The following is a 17,191-nucleotide window of genomic DNA, read 5'->3' on the forward strand; positions in this document are numbered from 1 at the left end:
CGGGGCTTTGAATATTTAAGATGGTTTAAGATCTGCCAGAAAAATGCCTTTTTTCTTTTTTTTTTCCCTATAGAAATATGTTAAATGTGAGCTCAGCCCCAGGCGGTTCGGTCTTGCCGGGGGCCGGAGGTGCTGGCTGACCTTGAGCAGGGCACAAGGTCAACGTCGCCGCTGCTGGGGTAGGACACGTGCCAAACGCTTTCGGTACCGTTTGGCGTTAAATACGTTTGGAATCACGGTCAGACGGCTCGACACCTCTTGGGAAAACGAGCCCCTGCAGAGCCTCGACGGGAACGTCGATGGCTCGGGAGCCAACTTCCCAGCCGCTTGTCCCCGCCACACGAGGACCCTCCCCAGCGCCCGTTTATTCGGCCACGCCGGAAGCGTCGAAGACGCGCTTTGGGTCATCCCTGTGAAAGGAAAAGCTTTTCTTAGCTCCGAAAAACGCACGCGCGCTCTGCCTCGTGGCACGCAGGGCCCCCGCCACGAGCGCCGCGGCACTGCCTGCTCCGGCTGCCTCGGCTGGCAGGATGCTCCCGTCACAGAGACGTGGGAACCTCGGACCAAGAGCGGATTAGCACTTTTTTTCCAAGAGGGGAGGAATATCCAACCGGCACCTGACAGCAGCAGCAAAGCTGGGCTCCCGAGGGGGAAGAAGAGCCGTGGCCGGGATGAGCCCCGAGCTCCCTGCTGCCTGGGAAGCCCACGGGAAGCCCACGGGAAGCCCACGGGAAGCCCTGGTGCCGCCCCAGCTCAGCTCACGGTGGGTGAGGGGGGTCTAAGACCCGGATTTTAAAGCCGAGAGGTGCGATGCTGCCCAGCCTCCTTGGCTTCTTCGCTCCCGCTCCCTCGGCCGGGGCTCTCGGCCGGATCCGGACCCTCATCGGCGCCCAGCTGCCCCTCACCATACCGTACCTTCACGATTTCTTGCGCTATCTGCCTTGTCTTGTTGACATCCAGGACGATTTTGGCATCTCTCACCACCGAGTAGAGAGTCCGTCCTTTACACAGGCTGAAAGAACAGGAAAAGGGAGAAGATAAAAACCCCCGTCGGGAAAACATCCCCAAATTATAAAGGCAGCGGCTGTGGCAGGGAGCTATAAATAACCGCACGAGCTTTGGCTACGTCTCAAGATGGAAGATTCGGCACGGAAACGGGGGGGTCTCCCAGCTGGGCGCCGGGAGGGAGCTCCCTCACCGCGGTGCCGAGCCCCGTACGGGGCGACCCGGGCCGGTTCCCCGGCTCTTCCCCGCGTCCCGGCCGCGAGCAAACCGCCGGGTCCTCTCGCTTGGGACTTTTCCTGCGGAACTGGCCGCGGCTCCTCGCCCCTTCCCGCGGAGCGCACAACGCTGGCAGATGTAACGTCAGTGAAAAGAGGAAAGACGGGGCGAGGGGGAAAAAAAAAAATCAAACCCCAATGCACTGTACAATGTCCTCCAATTTTCCTTCTCGTACCAATTACAGTAAAATCTATTTACAGAGCCTTAATTACCAAAGGCAGCTGGAGGGGGGAGGGGGGGGATATAAACCAATTAAAAATATATTGACATTTGAATATCATAATGGAGTACGTGGGTGGATGCTGCCTCGACTCCCGCCCACAAAAAAGGGCTTTTTTGCTTTTCTATATCCACCCACGCTCATTACAGGCAACTTTGGAACGACGAGACTGGATACCTGTGCCCGGGAAATAAAGGGCCCGACACACGTCTCGTTAAAGAGGCTTCGGCAACCACAGACGTTAATTTGATCCTGTCATAATTAACAAACGAAAAGTTACAGGTTTTAATTCCTCTGCTCTCCCCCCGCCGCATCCTCGCTCGGCTCCGCCGCCTTCCCCTTTGCCCCTCCGGCCCCGGGGATGCCAGCGGGGACCGGTCCGGATTTGCCCCCTGGGAGAGAAGGGGTTTTGCCCTTTTTGGATGGAAATAATCAGCCCGAACCGTGCCTGGTTACGAGGAGAATCACCCCGAGCCCCCCGGGGTGCCACGCTGCTCGGGCGGGGAGCGGGGACGGTTGGCAGCCCCGGCACGGAGGGAGCGGCGCGGCGAGGGCAGCGACGCTCAGCGCAGCCCTGCGGAGGGGCGAGCGGCTCAGCCCCACGGCCACCTCCTGCTCTGCCGCGCAAACCCTAAGGAATCGGGAACGCAACCTCACCGTAAAGCCCCGCTTTCCTTTTTTGCCCCGAGGCTGGCCGGGAGCGGGGACGCCGGAAACGGCACCGGCAATCGCCCGCCGCTACCGCACGTCCCCGGCCGAGGCCAGCACCTGGGTGCAAATAAGGTCCCCACGGGCGATTAAAACGCGATCCAGAAAGCAGGGGAAGCTGAGCTCCTCGGGGGATTAAACTGACAGGGATCGGGATAGCGCCTGCGGGAACAAGCCGCGCTCGCTGCCTCAGGAGGCGGCGGACACAAAGGACCCGCCTGTTCCTACGCCAAAAGCTCCACGTCCTTCCACGGGCGGCGAGCGCAATTTTCCGGCCAAGCCGGAACAGGACCCATCCCGTATCTCTTTGGAAAGACAACGGCATCCTTGGGAGCGCTTCGTCGCAGGTTGCGTTGGAAATAGCCTTGCCGGCTGCGAGCGAGCCGCGGCGGGGAGCGTTGGGGGATGTCCGTGCCCGTGCATTGGGTTTCCTTGCTCAGGCGGCGCGGCGCGGCCCCGGCCACGTCCTCTAACCGAAACCAGCCGGGTCCCACCTTCCGCGAGAGCTCGGCCGCGGTGACGGCAAAACACGAACGCGCCTGAAGACGAGGATCCGAGCGCTCGAGCCGCTGCTTGGAGGCAAGCGCCGAAGGCAACCCTTGGGTTGCCGCAACGGGAATTAAAGGCTGCAAAATAACGACGGGCCACCTCTCCGGCGCGGAGGGGGTTTGCGCCGATCTGCGAAATAAAGCTGTAAAGCTCTCAGCTCCACGAGGGAACGGGCTGTCTGCCGCCTCCCGTGCCTTGCCTCGCCGCCCCGCTCCCCGGCAAACACTTGTTTTCCCCCGGGGAAAACCGTTCCAGCAAGTCGCTTGTGGTCTGCACGACTCAACGAAGCGACATTGCAAACGCGAACGACAGCGTAGCGCTGGACGGGGGTTCGGTTTCAGCCCTGAAGGGAGTTCAGATCAGCTGTTTGCCTGGAGAGGGATTGTTTAGAGAAAAAAAAAAAAACACCTGGAATTTCTGCCTATTATCTGAACTGCGGAGACAACCCCGGGAGCAGAGCCCACGGAGCCTTTACTGGTGAGATTCCCGTCTCCCCACTTCCGCCGAGGGACCGGTGGTGGTACCGGCACGTGGTCAGGCACCGCGGGCACGGGACGTGCCCCCACCGCTCCCCAGACCTCGGTAGAGCCACGGAGGCAGCCCGGGTGCCTCTCTCCTCCCCTCGATGAGTAACTCCTCCGAAATAATTCAGCTAGCGACTGCCACACCGGTTTTTGTCGGAGTTTTCTTGCTGGATAAGGAGCTGCCAATGCAGAGATAAAGCCTGGCTGATACCTATTATGCAGCACCTGAGCCCATTCAGCCACCACCTGCGCAACCTTTTCACGGCAGAGCTCCACAATGTCGCTGCTTCTCGTTCCTCGGCTGCCGTCAGTCGTTCCCCGCTCGGGCAGGAGCACAAAGCACGGCTCACCGGGGCACGCACATCGTCTTCTGCCTTTCCGCTTCAAGAGGTCTACGCCGAACCGCGGCGTTGAGGTACCCAGCCGGCTGCGAGCGCCGGATCACGAGGCCGGAGACCGCCTACGCTTGACACCAGAAACAAAGGCAGACGATTTGCGTCTTCAGGCAGGTCCCAGCTTATTCACCGCTGAAGTACCTACTCGTAAACAAACGCTCATCTGCTCCTCCTAAACCTCTCCATCCCTCCCGCCGGCAGAGCAAGGAGGTCGGCGACACACGCCCTGCGGTGACCGAACCCCGGCCCCAGCCGAGCGGCGGCGGGGGCAGCCCCGTGGGCGGCACGGGGAGGTGCAGAGGTCCGCCCCGGGGTCCCCGGCATCCAGGAGTGCGCCCCGACCCACGGCGTGACCTCAGCTCGCAGCCTTCCCCCCGCCAGCCCCTTCGAAAGTCCCGGCCCCGCGGCCCCATCCCGCTGCAGATGCAACTCTCTATTCAAAACGAGTTTTTGAAGTGTTCAGCCAAGCGAGCCAAATCCCAAATTGCTTTATAAACGCTCTGCATTCCACCGGCGTGGGCTGAAGACATCAGCAACGGGAGCAAAGCCAAAGCGACTTGCAGAGGAACAATTTGGGAGGGATGAGCGAGGAAGAGCTGGAGCACTGCCTCTTGATATTTTTGCCATTCGATGGGAAAACAGCCTCATCCATCCCCCACCCAGTCGGTTTTTTCCCCTATCCCCTGCAATATTGATGGCCACCACTTCTACACTGATGGCTACCACTTCTACACTGATGGCCACCACCTCTACACTGATGGCCACCACCTCTACATTGATGGCCACCACCTCTACATTGATGGCCATCACCTCTACATTGACGGCCACCACCTCTACATTGATGGCCATCACCTCTACATTGATGGCCACCACCTCTACATTGATGGCCATCACCTCTACATTGACGGCCACCACCTCTACATTGATGGCCACCACCTCTACATTGATGGCCACCACCTCTACATTGACGGCCATCGCCTCTAAAGGGTTGAAGACCTGAGCCTGGCTCCTGCTCAGGAGCAGGAATAAATTCAGAGCTGATGGTACGGCGGTTGCACGGCAGGTTCACGATGCCGTTACTTAGCGGTGGTTTGTGCTTTTCTTCCCTCTGCCCAACCATCCACATAAATGCCCATTAAATTAAATAGGACCATTTGAACACCCCAAAGTGATAAATGCCAGACCCCAGGAAGCTCATTACTTGCTAGTATATTGATTTATGGGGAACAAGCTCAGATACCATGGTGATAGCCGGCACTGTACACCCAAGGGAGACACAGAAGGAGAGAGCGGGCATTAATAGTAAGTACTTTAATATAAAAATACCTCTGCTAGCAGGTCCCATCTGTGCCTGAGGAAAGACAGAGCAAAGCAGGGGCTGCTCAGATGCCTCCACATTCCCCATCGGTCTACCAGTTTTTCCTATTTCATGGAAAAGAAGAAATCTTTGGGAAATACTAAGAAAGATACGGCCACAGCAGCCACAGCCGCTGAGCTGGGACTTACTTGATTTGCGCAGGACTAGCCGCGGCAGGGAGGGGAGGAAGGAGAACTGCACGTGCCAGCACGCGCCTGGGTTATTCGGGAAGTTTTCAAGCTGTTTCCATATATCGGCTTGTTTTTCTCTTTTACTGATGTTTGGCAATTGTGCTTTTGAAGCTAGACAGCCACAAACGTGTTTCACCAAACGGAAAATTAAACAAGGCTGCAAGAGCAGCAAAAGTCTGGGTTAATTTTTATCCCTAGACTTTATTTTTGCTCAAAACGGATGAGAAATATCGCACCCTTGACGCACGTTCGCCCTGCGATGCCGGCACGAGCAGTGGCAAGCATCCAGCTCGAGCTCCCCAACCCCTCGGCATCTACACACCACCCCCAAGGACAGCGGGGACAGCCAGCTGTCAATCACGCCGACATGAGCTGCAATGAGTTTATTAGGCCTCAGTCAGAGGAGAAACCAAGCATGTGTTGGACCCCACACCTATATATATATATTTTCACATATATATATATATTTTATTTTTTTTCCCCCCCTTAATGAAAAGCTTGTGAGCAGCAGATGAAAAAGCTTGGCTGGTTCCTGGACCAGCTATCCTTGCTGGGATGCCAGCAGCATCCAGTGCTACTGGGGGCCCAGGCCCGCCCCCAGCCCCACCGAGGGATGCTCAGGACTGGTTTCGCTGGGATTTACCACCCCTGAAACCTCCCAGCGCAGCGAAGCAGCAATCCTCTGAGCCACGCGTGCCCAGCGCCCCGAGATTGAGCACGGAAACGTTTCCACCCTCTCCCCTGGTCCCTCCAAGGGGCATCCCAGTACTTTTCCCAGCAAACTCCACCTCTGAACTGAACCTTTCCACCCGTCTCCCAAAGCAACCCCGACGGGGAGGCGGGGAAGTCGTTACCTGCCCTGAGCAATGCTTTTGGCCACGGCAGAGCCCGGGTCCCCAGCCCGGAGCTCGCAGCCGCCCAGCTCCCGCCTTGCACGGAGGAGCCTCCGCAGAGCAAGATTTAGCGGCGGGGAAATAGCCAAGCCCTGAAGGAACGATGCTCCCCGCGTCCTGCGCTCGCTATCTCCTCCCGATGGAAGCGCCATCCGTTGACGGATATTATTTAGGAAGCAAAATTTTCCTCCCAGCAGCTGGCACGCGAGATAACCGCAGCCAGACCGCAAGGGCTGGAGGAGGAAGAGGAGGAGGAGGCGAAGGGGGATCATCCTCCCCGAGAAGTAGCTCCAACTCCGTCACAGCTTCGGGAAAAAACAAGTTATTTAGAAAAAGCAAACTCCATGCATTTTTATTGGAAGGAGATAGTGTCAGAGGAGAGAAGCTGCAGGGAGAAGAGCTACGAGGCAGGTGAATGCCAAGCAGCCGCGGGCGCCGGCGGCTTATCTAAAGCCCTGGCTCAAACAAGTCATCCAAAAATACTCGATGCTTCGGGGGGCACTCGCTGCCTTTCGGAAGGGCACGCTCGCAGTCGGCTCGGAGCGGGCCGGCCGGGCGCGGGGTGCGCGCAGGCGATTTGACCTCTCCTTGCCTTTGAAGGAGCCTGACGCAGCCTCCGCGCCGTGATCCTCCCGCTATTTTGAACTTCGGGAAGGAAAAGAAATACCGTTAAAGCCCTTATTTTGAAGAGAGGGGGAAAAGGGAGTCTTTTGATCGAGGCGGTTGCTTCACTAGAACCCAATTCCACTATGGAAGAGTTAATAATAATAATTATAATTATTATTATTATTAATAAAAAATTAATAATGCTTTCACAGGGGGGATCTATTTCCCTGGGCAGCCTCCTCTTTGGCTAGGCAGGATGCCGGCACGACCTGCCCCAGCAGTCAGCCCTCCCCGAAGAGGACCCCCGGCATTGAGGATGCTCCGAAAAAAATAAGGAGTCGCGCCGAGACGTCACCCAAGAGCGAAGGGAAGAGCTGGCACCAGCGGAAAGACGTGGTGGGTCCGTCTTCTAAAACACGAAGGAGAACCTTCCCGCCCGAAGCGTCCCTCGCCGGAGGAGCGCGCTGGGGCGGCTGCTGCCGCACGGCCGGCGGCGGGGATTTGAGGCTACGCTGGCTACGAGAAGCTCGGCCGGCCCCGGACCGGCCGGCTCTTAGTTCGACATCAAACGCCCTCGCACGAGGATCGAGCCGCTGCCTCTCCCCGTCCACCCCCGCCATCCTCTTTGCTCGGGGCGTCTCCGTCCCCGACCCATCCCGCTCCGCCGGCTGCCGAGAGCAACGCCGTCTCCAGGCGGAAGATATATACTCGCTTAACATATATATTAATACACGTATCGACCTCCCTGTCGTCGGTCGTTATCAAGATTTATCCGGCCTGATGGCCTCTTATTGATCGCGAAGGAGCGGATTCCCACAGGTCAATCAATCCTGATCCAGCCAGCGGCGTGGAGTCGATACCCATTTATTATATGATCTACGAGCTCCATTACTTCAACCGCTGGGAAAGGGGAACCGCGGCAGAAAGCGAGAGGAGGGAAAAGAATCGAAGAGGAAGGGCGGGAGCTGATGCTTCGGCTCCCCAGGCGGGTGCTCGAAGGTGGGGAGGGTTAGGGGAGGCAGGACCTCGCGGCTTCCGCTCCCAAAATACACCCGCGAGTGGGGAGAGAAGGGCCAGACCCGAAAGCCGCCTTGGAAATGCCCGGCTCCGGGACGCGTGGCTCCAGCCTGGCATGGAGGAAAACAACGTGGCAGCTCTGTGCCTCAGTTTCCCTCCTGTTGGGCAGGATTTAGAGCTCCTCCTTAACTCTCCAGGGCAGGAAAGAAGGCTGATGGGCGTATTTTGAGATCACTGGGCTGCAGTGAGGAGAAAAAGCCAATTTATTGTTCATTAAAGCCCGAACAGCCAACATCGCTCCCTGGAGAGAGCAACGGGCTGGCTGCAAGCAGCACTGGCTCGTGCAGCCTGTCCCGGCCCCACGGAGCTCCCATGGGGGAAAACCAAGCAGCCCCAAATCTGTTTTGTCTTAAGTGCGATGCCTTACGCCCTTCCCCACTTACTCCCAGCCTTCAAATCACGTCGAATCCCCCCAGCTCCCTGAGCATTAAGATTTACGAGCCCCAGATCCTTCGCAGCTGAGCCAGGACACTGTAAATGTCAGGAGGTTTGGCACAGGGAGAGGCTGGGAAGAGCCGAGCGTCTAAAGCCGAGCTTTGTCCGGAGCTGCGCCCACAGGGGAGGGGGTCCAGGGTGCCCTGCGAGGAGCTGGGCTTGTTTCCTCCCCGGCAGCGGAGCCAAGCACCGGGCGTTGCCAAAAGTCAGCGTGGCAATGAATTCTGAAGTCAATGGAACCCCCGACATTGAGGCCATGCGGTGCGAGAAAGTTATCCCGAAAGGCACAGCCGTAGCGTCCCCGATCTCCTCCCCATCCCTCGCTCTCACACCCTCCCTCTCCATCCCCGGTTACCGAAGCCTATTTGCTTTTCCTCGGAGGAAGAAAGAGCAAGCTCCCCTTTCCTCTTCGGTGTCTCACGTGAGGTTTGCGTCCATCCTCCGCAGCCAGCTCCCGGCCACCAGCCACCGGCTCCAGCGAAGGCTTTGGGAGATGCTCCCTCCCCGGCAGAGATACTCCGGGTCCCTCCGCTGAAAGGCACCTTTGACAAATTAATTCCTTTCAATAGTCCTGCCATGGTCAAGCTTCATTCCTAAAGCTCTTCGGTGCTCTCCGTCGTCTTCCGAACGCGTCGCGGCGGCGACATAAATCGCGGCCGTTGAGTCGGCTCCCGGTTGCACCCTGTAAACCTTGGAGTCCCTTTGGCATCCCGCCCTGACAAGGAAGGGGCCAAAACCAGACCCCGGGGTCTTTTCACGGGCTCCTAGTGCCACCTTTGAGCTTTTAGCTAAAAAACAAGTAAACTTCTTACAAGAGCTGCGCCAAACCTCCCACGCAAGTCCGCAGGAGCTCATAGCACGGGCAAACTCCGGCTCAGACCTCCTCTCTCCTGCTTTTCAGGCCTGCAAACCTCGTTCCCTTCTTGCAAACAATGTTCCCACCCAACAAGAGCCATCAGGGCCCCCCAGAAAGTTGCACCCAGCGTGCTGATCCCCCCCACCTCCATTTCAGACTCAGTGAGATCCAGGAGCCTGCGGAAGGATCGATAAACATTAAACCCCCTTTTTTTTCTTCCTTTTTTTTCTTTTTTCCTAAAACCTGGTAGTTTCTGCAATCCATCACCTTCGTGGGTGGCTCGAGCCATTTTAATAGCGTTAGAAAACTGTTAGACTTTGTCCTTTGAAGGACCTCCTGGGTGGCTGAGGCTTCACCTCCCCTCCCCACGCTGCCACCGACGGGGGCCGGGACCAGGACCCCCAAGAAGCTAACGTGAGCTTACCCAGGCCTGGCTTTGTCTCATTCAACACCGGCAAAAACGACTTGTCATTCGCCTGTATGCAGCGCAGGAGACATTTTTGTCAGTCCTTTCACTTCCACGGGGCCGAGGTCTTCGACGCCGTTTGGTGCTATCCATTATGCAGCGCTCAAAACACCAAGGCTCACAGTCGCTCTTGCTCAAGACTAATTAAGATGAATGTTAACTGTCCCCACTGCTCATTACCCAAGAGAAAATCTATCAGCGGCTCTGATGGAAGTGCTCTTTGGAGTCACCACCTCCCATCGCTGAAAGACATGAATTTCTTCCTTTCCTTCCCGACCCAGACGGTCGCATTAAGAGACAACTCAAGAATCATAGAATGGTTTGGGTCAGAAGGGATGTTTAAAGGTCATCCAGTCCACCCCCCCCGCCATGAGCAGGGACACCTTCAACAGGATCAGGGTGCTCAGAGCCCCGTCCAACCTGACCTGGGATGTTCCCAGGGATGGGGCATCTCCCACCTCTCTGGACACCCTGGGCCAGGGTTTCACCACCACCATTGTCAAAAATTTCCTCCTTAGATCTAGTCTGAATCTGCCCACTTTCAGTTTAAACCTTTACCCCTTGTCCCATCACTGCAGGCCCTGCTAAAAAGTCTGTCCCCATCTTTATCAGCCCCTCTCAGCCCTGGCAGGCTCCAATAAGGTCTCCCCGGAGCCTTCTCTGCTCCAGCTGAGCCCCCCCAGCTCCCCCAGCCTGTCCTCCCAGCAGAGCTGTTCCAGCCCTCGGAGCATCGCTGGGGCCTCCTCTGGCCCCGCTCCAGCAGGTCCATGTCTCTCCTGTGCCGAGGGCTCCGGAGCTGGACGCAGCACTGCAGGGGGGTCTCCCCAGAGCGGGGCAGAGGGGCAGAACCCCCTCCCTTGCCCTGCTGGCCACGCAGCTTTGGGGGCAGCCCAGGACACAGGTGGCTTCTGGGCTGCGAGCGCCCGTTGCCGGCTCACGTCCAGCTTTTCACCCACCAGGACCCCCAAGTCCTCCTCCGTGGGGCTGCTCTCCATCCCTTCATCCCCAGCCTGGGCTGGTACCAGGGGTTGCCCCGACCCAGGGGCACTTGGCCTTGTTGAACCTCCTGAGGTTCACGTGGGCCCATTCCTGGAGCTTGTCCAGCTCCCTCCGGATGGATCCTGTCCCTCAGGCGTGTCCCCCGCACCGCTCAGCTTGGGGTCATCCACAAACTGGCTGAGGGTGCCCTCGACCCCGCTGCCAACGTCATCGACGAAGACATTGAACGGTGCTGGTCCCAGCCAGCTGGCCAGACCAATGGTTAACGCGCACAAAACCAGAGCATTGACCCGAAGCGCCACGCCGCCGGCAAGCCGCTGCCTCAGTTTCCCCTGCAAGGCCGACGGGCGCTCGCGGCCCTCCCGGCTTTTGCCCACGGGCCGTGGCGTTTGGCAGGAGAGATTTCCTTCTGCTAATGAGACAATCCTTGGATAAGACGAGCGGGCAGGAAGGAAAACGTAGGGACGTGAGAAAGCAAAAATAAACCGGTCTATAAATATCCTCCTCCGGCAGCGCCGGGTGGCACGGCGTGGTAAAGCCCCTTCCAGGGACGGGCAGCTGCCTCCAGCGTGCCGGCAGGAAAATGGAGATTTCTTCAACAGCTACAAGAAATTGCTCTTTTCTTGGTGGAAAAACAGCCCTGAGCGACCACCTCTTGGCACCCAGAAAAAATGGGGCCCCTTCTGCTCACAGCCAGTTCGGCCCCGGGGACGTGCGTGGGCAAGGAAATTCGGGAATCCTGGATTTGTATCTGTAATTAGCCCCATCAGACAGCTGGGACTGATTTTCCTGCCTCTCCAAGGAAAGTCCAGTTTCAAGTTATTCCCGTAAACCCACGGGAAGAACTTGAGTTGCTTCAGAAAAATCCTGTTTGTAGAGGGATGCTCTCCCCTGCGGGGGGTCACCAGCCTCCCTCCTCCTCCAGTGCCACATCTGGGACCATCCCCAGCATCCGGGACCGTTCCCAGTCCAGCTCATGCCACGTCGTCCTCTTCAAACAACGCCCGAGCTGCAGCTCCCATGGGTGCTGTCGCAGAAGAGCCTCCAGCGCCATCATATCCCTTAGGAAAGGCCTGTCTATCCCACTAAGCAAGGGCCAGGTAAGGAAAGGCGCGTGGAATGAGGCCACCGTCACGCTGAGATGGTGCTTTCCCACCGGAGATGATCAGAGACGTCCCAAGAAGTCCCCAAAAATTGCGCCTGGAAACGGCCTCAAGGCTAAGGGTTGCGCGCTCATACAGCGCTTCCCAAAAATTCCCGGAGACTGAGCCCCGAGCCCCCTTCCGAGCATCTCCCCCCGTTTTCCTGCACCCTCACGGCCAGCCCAGCGAAATCCCGGCGGGAGAAGAGCAAAGAGCTTTCTGGTTGCAACCGAAAACCTATCGCGACGGCGATTCGGCCGTTGAAGGATACGGATGAAAAGCAGGTGGGCGGTTGCAGGCAGAGAGCAGGCGACGCTCGGAGGGGTGGAGAGCACAGGTTATATTTCGGGCAATCCAAAAAAGCTGCACTTTGACCTTAAAAAAAGGGACCGAGCGCAGCTGGGAGGAAAGCGAGGCGCGCGGCGCGCTTCGCAGACCTCGCCTTGACGCGCCGAGCCGCGGCGCCGCGCGTATTTATTCTGTCAAACTGTCCAAAAAAGCCCCTTCATGGTTTTATATAAAGAGGCATTAGAATAGAAAACGCTCCGTAGCTAAAAAATGAAAAAAAGCAGCAGCTATTGCCCAGGTTTTGATGTTGAATAGGCTTGAAAAGCTGAGCAAAGAGGGGCCGCGGAGGAATCGCGGCGCGGGACGGAGAAGCCGCGTTTTCCTCCGGGTAGAGGCGGCAACGCTGCGCGCTGTAACACGCTGGACGGGGCTTCTGAGGCGTCGATCAACACGCGTGTCTGCACGCTTTTCGGAAAGCTTTTGGCCTGAAGCTGGCTGGGGGAGGGGGATCTGAAATGCTGCTGAATTTTCCCAGGTGACTATTTTTTTGGGGGGGGGAAGCAGATTTTGGCCAGTCCCCAGCTGGGGACACCCAGCCCCTGTTTCCCGAGGACGCAACCCCTGAGCCCAACGCGGCCCGCGAACCCACCGGGGCGGGGAGCAAGCGACGGCCTGAGGAGTCACAAATTTGGGTCGAAATCCTTTGCTGTTGAGCAAAAAGGGGGAGCGGAGCAAATCCCCCCCACCCCGGCGCCCGCAGAGCCGCCCCAGCTGGGGGGGACGGGAGATGCTGCTTTCGGGGGGACGTCACGAGGGATGCTGCAATATTTCATCGCTAACGGCTGTTGGAACGCGTCGTCGTTTCGGCGCAGGCTTTTTGAAACGCTGCCAGGAGGAGGCTGGAAACTCAACCTCACCTCGGGGAAACTTCTCCGAGAGAAGGTAAGCCGCGGTGGGAGGCGAAGCGGCACCGCGCCAAGCCCCGCGGCTCGATACCTGCTCTAGAGGCGAGGGAAATAACCGAACGCTCCGAAATAAAGGTATTTCACGTGCCGACGGCGGCTGCAGCCTTCCCCTCCTCGAAGCCAGCGGAGGTTTGGTGATTGCCCACCCATGCAAGGAGTATGCTCGGGGTGCTCGGTGCTGCGTTTCCCACCAGGCGGTTGGGTGACGGCAGCTATATGGCAATTCCTTGAGGCCAAGGCAGCTCTGGAGGTGTTCGAGGTGGTTTGGAAGACCCCAAATCCCAGCTTGCTCCCCAACCAGCTGCAGGAAGCCCTCTCCAGCGGTCTCATCCCCGCACCCTGCTGCGATGTCCCTGAGCATCACCAGCAGCTCTTCAAGCCCCCAATTTCCCTCCTATAGCCCCATCCCAAACTCGTTCCGATTAGCCCCATACCCAGTTTTGGGTGGAGCAGGGACGGCAGCTCTGGGAAAGGGAGGAAACGCTCCAGCAGACCGTGACTTAACTTGCAAGGTTTCCCACCTCCTCGGGAGCCAGGAGACCCTGTGGGCAGGCTCCAGCCCCATGGACCACCATCTCTCCTCGCAAACGCCCGGCTTTCCCACCGCTGCTGCCCTTCCGGCCGTTTCACAGACCGTTGGACCCAACGCCCTGCTGAGCCTCCAGGCACCCGAGCTGTTTCCACAGCACCGAAGCGTTGGTGAAACCGGGTGTCTGTGCGTGGCCAGCTGCTTTATCGACTCAGAGGCTTTTCCACGCACGAGCGGGCTCCAGACCCCACCACCCACCCAGGCACCCAACCAGGGCACCCATGCAAAAACCTCCACCCAGGACAGAAGGTGCCGATCCCACCCCAGAGACCACACCTCGTTACATCCCTCCCGGTTAAGCCAAATCGTTCCTGTCCCTGGTTAAAACAGAGCGTTCCTGTCTCGAGCTCCACTTCTACAGGAGATTAACCTGCCTAGACTCGCTTAGATGGTTTTGCTACCTGCTCTACAGCGTCAATCACGGCGGGTGGAGAACATCCCTCTGCTAGGGCAGGGAGGCAGGGCCAGCCCTACCTCCCGCTAGCGTCGGACGGTGTTTCTGGTTACTCTGGTGGAGCACGAGACGTTGGGGCTTACCTGGTGATGATGGCGAGGTGGGGAGGGCTCATGCAGGCTCCCATGAAGAGCACCACGTTCTCGTGCCGGGTCTGCCGGTACGCCATCACCTCCCTCTTGAAGGCCTTCAGCTGGTCCTCGTTGTCCCGCTCGATGTCGATGAGGCGGATGGCCACCTCGCCGTGCCAGCGCCCGTGGAAGACCTGCCCGAAGCGGCCCTTGCCGATGAGCTCGCCCATCTCCAGCTGCTCGAAGGGGATGTCCCACTCCTGGAGGAAGATGCTGGTCTGGCTGGCCTTGCGGGGGAAGTTGCGTGCGGAGAGGAGCGAGAGGTTCATCTCCTCAAAGTCATCCTCCGACTCCAGCGCCTCTTCCGTGCCTTCCTCGTTCTGCGGGGGGGCAAAGGGAGGTGAGCGCGATAAAACCGGGGGGGAAAAAGCCCCTGGCCCAGGAAGATAACGCGGGCGAAACGCCGGCGACCTGCCTACTGCTCGCCCGGACCCGGAGGAACTGGGCAGGTGCCTTCCAAAGGCGACCGGGCGGCTGCGTTCCGCGCAAAGCGGGCAGAAAGCCGGATTTGGCAGCGAGGGCACCGACTCGCCCCGGGGTTAAAGAGAGGAGCGCGACGGCGTTTAACCCCTTCGGCCGAGCCGCGCTCCGCCAACAGCGGCCGCCGCCAGCCCCGCGCCCCCGGGGCTGCAGCCCCCCGGGACGGGTCTGGCTTCTCCCCTGACGCTCTCTACGGGCTTCCCGCGGGATTTACAACACCCGTTAATTTTTATTATATTGCCCCGTCCTCACCCTTCACCCCCTTCCCCTCCACCACGGTTTTAAGGCGCCTCCGAAAAGCCCGTTGAATTATCCGCGGGCGGACACGAAGCCCACCGGGGTTCCTCTTCGTGGGGTGGGCACACGGATGCCCGGGCAGCATCGGGCCTGGCCATTAATTCAATTATCAGCAATTTCACTGCGACAGATGCTAAACTCGTCCGGTTCCCGCGAAACGTGCCCCGGGATGTACGGAGAATAAGCGGAGGCGCGAGCCCAGCCATCTCACCTCCGAGGTGGGCTCCACTTCGATTTGAAGCAACGGGTTTCCTTCCAGGCTGCGAAAAGAATTACCGAATCACCGCCGGGTAAAAACGCCGTCAGGCGGGGAGCGCGCGCGGGCGTCGAGCCCGGCTTCCCGCGGATCCGGACTAAAGGGAGCAGGGAGGAGAAGCGGACGGCCCCGACTGCTCACGCGGGAGCGGGGAGGGCAACGGGTTATCGCGCCGGTTATTATCGGAGGCGGCGGGGATTTGGTGATGCCGAAGCGCGCGGCGGCCCCGGCCGACCCCGGGTGAGGGGCAGAGACACCCCCGCAGCTTTTGGCCGTACCGAGCAGCACCGGGCACGCGCCCATGGCGTTTTCAGGTGGTTTCCCCGGATCGGGGTTACCTTCCCGACAAACGCCGGCCCAAGCGGCCAGCGTGGCTGAATTAGCGGCCAGAAGAGAAGAAAACGGGTTTTTCAATGGTTTTTGAGAAGTGGTGCCGTAAGAGCACCCGAATTTTTCTAGTTCCCCAGCTCCCTAGGCCAGGAGTCCCCTTTTCCCTTCTCCGCGTACGGGGTCCCACCGCACCCGAGAGTTAACGGGGAATTGGGGAAATTCCGTGGGGAAGATCAGCTGGAGCGGTTTTGCCCGTAATATAAATATATTATGATTTATTATCGACAATAATGGATATTGAGCATCCGCTCCCGGAGACAGCAAGGATCACGCGGGAGGCGTAACGCTCCCCAAGCCGCTCGGACGCGGTGGTCCCGCGCTTCCCATCCCGTTCAATTGCCGTTAAAGAGCTGTAAATCCCAGGGGAGACGCAGGTACATAAGCAAAAGGAGCCGACCCTGATATTTTAAGCAGCGCGGAAAGCCCGGCTGGACGCAGACAGCTTCTGCCGCCCGGGCGCTTTGCAGGAGCCGTAGTCTCCGCCTGCCTGATCTTTAATCCAGGCTCAAATACCTGCCTCCAGCCCGCTGTGTGCCGTTTAACCCAGCCAAGCCCCGGCTAACCTCAGCGGCTCCCACGGGTTATTTTCAGCGAGGCGAGCGAGAGGAGAATTGCAGATTTTGCCCGTGGGAAGCTGTTTTCCCACAAAAGCCTGCCAGCCCCAAGCCCGCTACCTTGCTTTAGGGAAGGGAAAAAAAATAAAAGGCGTCGGCTTCGCCACTTTGCCATTAATTTCCCGGCCGCCAGCCACCGGCGGGGACGGCGGCTCCGTCCCTGGCCCTCCCGTCGCTTCCCCCCGGGGGCGAGATCCCCCGGACCCCCCGGCAGCCGCCGATGCCGTTTGGAGAGCGTGGGCGAGCCGGCCGCAAAGCGCACGGCAGCCCGGAGTGAAACCCTATCTGTTAAACTCCTGGCTTGGAAAATCCTTCAAAAAGGGCGTTTATAAAAAGGACCAGGAAGGAAGGCGGCCGCAGGACGCTGCCGGGGCCGCAGAGGCGCGAGGACGTCGGCCAACGCCGGCTTCGGCAGCGCGGCTCAGACCCGAGCTGCCGGGGAGAGCGAGGCCCAACGCCGATTAGGCTGCGTTTCAAAACTAAGTTCAGTGCAAAGGTTACTGGGCTTAAAAATATTACAGGTGTGGCTGCAAGAACCACCTGTACCAAAACTATCGCAAAGACCCTGGTTTTCTGCTTGTAATTTAGTAAAAGATTAATCGCTTGGGCTTTGGCGTCTTGTGGGTTTTGCCTCGGACGGAAAGTCGTGTTTTTTCCCCGAGGGTTATAAATCGGCCCCTTGCCCCCTCCTTTCAACCCTCCTCCTGCCCGAGCCGTGAGCCGGAGCCGTGAGCTGGGTTAGGGCTGCAGGAGCACCAGGGGTTCACCCCAATCCATCCACCCCAACCTGCCCGAAAAGCATCCCTGAGCACCCAACGGCTCCCGCGAAGCCCCGGGACCACCCACGGGTGCCCGGAGGAGGCGAGGTGCAGAGGATGTGCTGCCTGGGGAGGGGAAGGCGAAGGCAGCCGGGAGGAGGGGGGGGACACTCACACGGGGTTGGAGCTGACGGGGTGGAGGACCACCTGCGGGGCTCGGCTCGGCGTCTCGGGCACCACGTCTGGGGAGAAGAGAGCAGAGCCAGCGCG

General features: G+C 58.9%; 1 protein-coding gene across 1 annotated transcript in view; it reads right to left on the reverse strand.

Annotated features, from left to right (window-relative positions):
- The window catches only part of KSR2 (kinase suppressor of ras 2), a 69,785-nt gene that overhangs the window by 9,688 nt on the left and 42,906 nt on the right, over positions 1-17,191 (reverse strand). Inside the window, exons 12-15 of the mRNA XM_082007515.1 lie at positions 17,097-17,163; positions 15,115-15,163; positions 14,079-14,446; positions 916-1,012 (exon numbers count right to left, since the gene is read on the reverse strand). Of these exons, the coding sequence (XP_081863641.1) occupies positions 916-1,012; positions 14,079-14,446; positions 15,115-15,163; positions 17,097-17,163 (581 nt within the window). The remainder of the gene's footprint in view (positions 1-915; positions 1,013-14,078; positions 14,447-15,114; positions 15,164-17,096; positions 17,164-17,191) is intronic.

The sequence above is a fragment of the Phaethon aethereus genome, assembly GCF_964289735.1.
Source record: "Phaethon aethereus genome assembly, chromosome: 17".
Lineage (NCBI taxonomy): Eukaryota > Metazoa > Chordata > Aves > Phaethontiformes > Phaethontidae > Phaethon > Phaethon aethereus.